Source organism: Lithobates pipiens, unplaced genomic scaffold (assembly GCF_037356315.1).
Source record: "Lithobates pipiens isolate NorthernLeopardFrog02 unplaced genomic scaffold, aLitPip1_a1.2 Scaffold_1, whole genome shotgun sequence".
Taxonomy (NCBI): domain Eukaryota; kingdom Metazoa; phylum Chordata; class Amphibia; order Anura; family Ranidae; genus Lithobates; species Lithobates pipiens.
This window is the reverse complement of record NW_027507685.1, coordinates 262370137-262375136: the sequence shown is the minus strand read 5'-3', so window position 1 is coordinate 262375136 and position 5000 is coordinate 262370137. Positions and strand designations below refer to the sequence as shown.

At 42.6% G+C, this 5000-nt stretch overlaps 1 protein-coding gene across 2 annotated transcripts in view; it reads right to left on the bottom strand.

Annotated features, from left to right (window-relative positions):
* Positions 1-5000, bottom strand: part of ZDHHC9 (zDHHC palmitoyltransferase 9) — a 63787-nt gene that overhangs the window by 38455 nt on the left and 20332 nt on the right. For both annotated transcript variants that reach the window (XM_077485355.1, XM_077485346.1), the window contains exon 2: positions 4294-4586. In XM_077485355.1, the coding sequence (XP_077341481.1) occupies positions 4294-4460 (167 nt within the window). In that variant the 5' untranslated portion in view covers positions 4461-4586. The remainder of the gene's footprint in view (positions 1-4293; positions 4587-5000) is intronic.

Here is a 5000-nt window from a genome sequence, read left to right as displayed (position 1 = left end):
AAAAAACTAAAAAGAACCATGGTCGAGGATCAAAAAACAAAACAAAAACAAAAAACCTTTGGCGGGGCCAGCCTCGGGCGTACCCGGGTGTAACCCACAGTGGGTGCCACTCAAGTGCAGACAGGCTGCCTGGTGGAACAATGTATGGGAAGGGATAATTTGCTTTCATACTAATTACATCACAGGAATGCTTCATATTGTCCTACTTTGGACATCACCACCAGTGTTCCTCCAGAGGTGTCTAGAGGTTCCTGGAGCTCTGGCTGAGTGACCTCCCATCTGATGGTACCTGGATAGTTCCCGGAACAATGTAACTTGGCAGATCCAGCAGCACGACAGCAATGATCTTTTCAAATGATTGTGAGGGTAGTATTCTTCCCACCAATGTAAAGAGCATTCTTGCTAATAACCACCAAGGTGAGGGACATTCTACCCACCGATAATCATCATAAGGAACATTTTTCCCACTGATCACCAATGTAAGGAACATTCTTCCCACTGATCACCAATGTAAGGAACATTCTTCCCACTGATCACCAATGTAAGGAACATTCTTCTCACTGATCACCAATGTGAGGAACATTCTTCTCACTGATCACCAATGTAAGGAACATTCTTCTCACTGATCACCAATGTAAGGAACATTCTTCCCACTGACCACCAATGTAAGGAACATTCTTCTCACTGATCACCAATGTAAGGAACATTCTTCTCACTGATCACCAATGTAAGGAACATTCTTCTCACTGATCACCAATGTAAGGAGCATTCTTCCCACTGATCACCAATGTAAGGAACATTCTTCCCACTGATCACCAATGTAAGGAACATTCTTCCCACTGATCACCAATGTAAGGAACATTCTTCTCACTGATCACCAATGTAAGGAGCATTCTCCTCACTGACCACCAATGTAAGGAACATTCTTCCCACTGATCACCAATGTAAGGAACATTCTTCTCACTGATCACCAATGTAAGGAACATTCTTCTCACTGATCACCAATGTAAGGGACATTCTTCTCACTGATCACCAATGTAAGGAACATTCTTCCCACTGATCACCAATGTAAGGAACATTCTTCTCACTGATCACCAAGGTAAGGAACATTCTTCTCACTGATCACCAAGGTAAGGAACATTCTTCTCACTGATCACCAAGGTAAGGAACATTCTTCTCACTGATCACCAATGTAAGGAACATTCTTCTCACTGATCACCAAGGTAAGGAACATTCTTCTCACTGATCACCAATGTAAGGGACATTCTTCTCACTGATCACCAATGTAAGGAACATTCTTCTCACTGATCACCAAGGTAAGGAACATTCTTCTCACTGATCACCAAGGTAAGGAACATTCTTCTCACTGATCACCAATGTAAGGAACATTCTTCTCACTGATCACCAAGGTAAGGAACATTCTTCTCACTGATCACCAATGTAAGGGACATTCTTCTCACTGATCACCAATGTAAGGAACATTCTTCTCACTGATCACCAATGTAAGGGACATTCTTCTCACTGATCACCAATGTAAGGAACATTCTTCCCACTGATCACCAATGTAAGGAACATTCTTCTCACTGATCACCAATGTAAGGAACATTCTTCTCACTGATCACCAATGTAAGGAACATTCTTCTCACTGATCACCAATGTAAGGAACATTCTTCCCACTGATCACCAATGTAAGGAACATTCTTCCCACTGATCACCAATGTAAGGAACATTCTTCTCACTGATCACCAATGTAAGGAACATTCTTCTCACTGATCACCAATGTAAGGGACATTCTTCTCACTGATCACCAATGTAAGGAACATTCTTCCCACTGATCACCAATGTAAGGAACATTCTTCCCACTGATCACCAATGTAAGGAACATTCTTCTCACTGATCACCAATGTAAGGGACATTCTTCTCACTGATCACCAATGTAAGGAACATTCTTCCCACTGATCACCAATGTAAGGAACATTCTTCCCACTGATCACCAATGTAAGGAACATTCTTCTCACTGATCACCAATGTAAGGAACATTCTTCTCACTGATCACCAATGTAAGGAACATTCTTCTCACTGATCACCAATGTAAGGGACATTCTTCTCACTGATCACCAATGTAAGGAACATTCTTCCCACTGATCACCAATGTAAGGAACATTCTTCTCACTGATCACCAATGTAAGGAACATTCTTCTCACTGATCACCAATGTAAGGAACATTCTTCTCACTGATCACCAATGTAAGGGACATTCTTCCCACTGATCACCAATGTAAGGAACATTCTTCCCACTGATCACCAATGTAAGGAACATTCTTCTCACTGATCACCAATGTAAGGAACATTCTTCCCACTGATCACCAATGTAAGGAACATTCTTCTCACTGATCACCAATGTAAGGAACATTCTTCTCACTGATCACCAATGTAAGGAACATTCTTCCCACTGATCACCAATGTAAGGAACATTCTTCTCACTGATCACCAATGTAAGGAACATTCTTCTCACTGATCACCAATGTAAGGAACATTCTTCTCACTGATCACCAATGTAAGGAACATTCTTCTCACTGATCACCAATGTAAGGAACATTCTTCTCACTGATCACCAATGTAAGGAACATTCTTCTCACTGATCACCAATGTAAGGAACATTCTTCTCACTGATCACCAATGTAAGGAACATTCTTCTCACTGATCATCAATGTAAGGAACATTCTTCTCACTGATCACCAATGTAAGGAACATTCTTCTCACTGATCACCAATGTAAGGAACATTCTTCTCACTGACTCCTGATTCCTAAGTTCTCAGAAACCTGAAAAATACTTCAAGGGTTCAGCTGGGATATAAAGTTGAGAGATTGAAAGGTTTAGAAAGCTGTCCTAACGTGTACCCCGATTCGATGCATTGTATACATCTAGTGTTTTGTGAATGTTTGGAGGAACTTCAGGAAAATGTGTGTTTTAAAGTATATAAAATATCTATATATTTCTCTCTATATACAGATCTTTATATCACTAGAGGGGTCACCAGAGGGAGGAAGGAGGTCCTGATTCCTCTATATAGATGTTGATATCACTAGAGGGGTCACCAGCAGGAGGAAGGAGGTCCTGATTCCTCTATATACAGATCTTTATATCACTAGAGGGGTCACCAGAGGGAGGAAGGAGGTCCTGATTCCTCTATATAGATCTTGATATCACTAGAGGGGTCACCAGCAGGAGGAAGGAGGTCCTGATTCCTCTATATAGATCTTTATATCACTAGAGGGATCACCAGCAGGAGGAAGGAGGTCCTGATTCCTCTATATAGATATTTATATCACTAGAGGGGTCACCAGAAGGAGCCGTAGGCGCACTGCCGGAGAACCCAACCCCCCACTACCGCAACAGGAAAACCCATCTCTGGACACGTCTGCGTGGCCATCATGATACGATCAAGTGTTGCAAAAGATTTGAGTGTTGTGGTGAGGAGATCCGAATGAATACTGTAAAGCGGAGGTGTCAGTTATCTGTCAAAGACATTGTTCCTTTTTATGTGATAACTGTATAGGTCTCTTTTTTTATCAGCTTTGAGTGTATTCTATATGCAAAGAGTAATTGAACCCGAGAACAAAAATACACATGCATTACCAGTACATAGATGTATTGGCTACATTTGTTACCCCCCACCCACTTATTTTCCCCTGGTGATCCTGCCAGTAACACTTCCTGTCCTAGGGTAACGCTCACTATACTACATCTATGGAGGAGCACCGTTGTCACCCCCCTAGGTAGTACCACAGAAACCTCTCCCTCCCATCTTCTCCGTCGTTATATAGGCAAGTAATGCTTTGTACTCTGCAGAGACAACTGGAAACAATGTAACCGATAACAGTCAGCACTGGCAGAGAGCGCAGGAAGTTATCCGCTCACAAGAATCCTGGCAGGATCAGCGGCTATTTTTCTTTTTTTTAACACTTATTGACTTTGTGTCCAAAGTCTCATGACAAGTCGCAGCCCATTGATTTCAACGGCACCATGCGACTTAGTGGTAGCAACTTTAAAAAAAGAAGGTTCCTACACTACTTCGATGCAACTTGAGCACCAAAGAGTGTGTAAAGTTGCATGAAAGTCGCTCCAAAGCCGCATCCCGAGTCGCAATAGTGGGAACGTAGCCTTACATACATTGACAGAAACCCACGTGTACATGCTAAGCCAGGCCAGAAAAAAAAAAAACACACAAAACAAAAAACACAAAAAAAAAAAAAAAAACACAAAACACAAAACAAAAACAAACACACTTACTCAAAAGCAAAGAAGAGCGAGCACGTCCCCAAGATGAGAATGAGCGTCAGGTAGAAGATTCCCTTCTGTCTTGCCATCATGACGCGCCCGTCGCAGCAGAAGGTGTTCTTGCCCGGCAATTTCTCCCATTTTCGAGTCACTTTCTTCCTCACCGTCATTACCGACATGGTTCCTCCGTAATGCTTTGGCGTGGTTTGGAGGTCGCCTTCTGTGCTCCCCTAGGGCGATGCTATCCTAAGCTCTTCCACTCTGACCAGGCTGGGCACGGCAACATATTAGACACAAAGGATGACCTGCAAGAAATGGAGACCGTTAGATCAACCGTGCTCAGAAAAGTCACACCAAGATCTGTAGGTGTGTTAACATTTCATTAGAAGATAAATCGTCTTGCTCTCGGCGTGTATCAGAAGAGGTTTTTCTTCTCACTAAAGCTCCCTCAAATCTAAATGCAACTACCACACAAGCTCCAAGTTTAGGGGAACATGGTCATCTTAAAGTGGACTTCAATAGCAGGGGGAAGGAGGTCCTGATTTCTAAACCTAGATCTTTATATCACTAGAGGGGTCACCAGCAGGAGGTCCTGATTCCTCTATATAGATCTTTATATCACTAGAGGGGTCACCAGCAGGAGGTCCTGATTCCTCTATATAGATCTTTATATCACTAGAAGGGTCACTAGCAGGGGGAAGGAGGTCCCGATTCCTCTA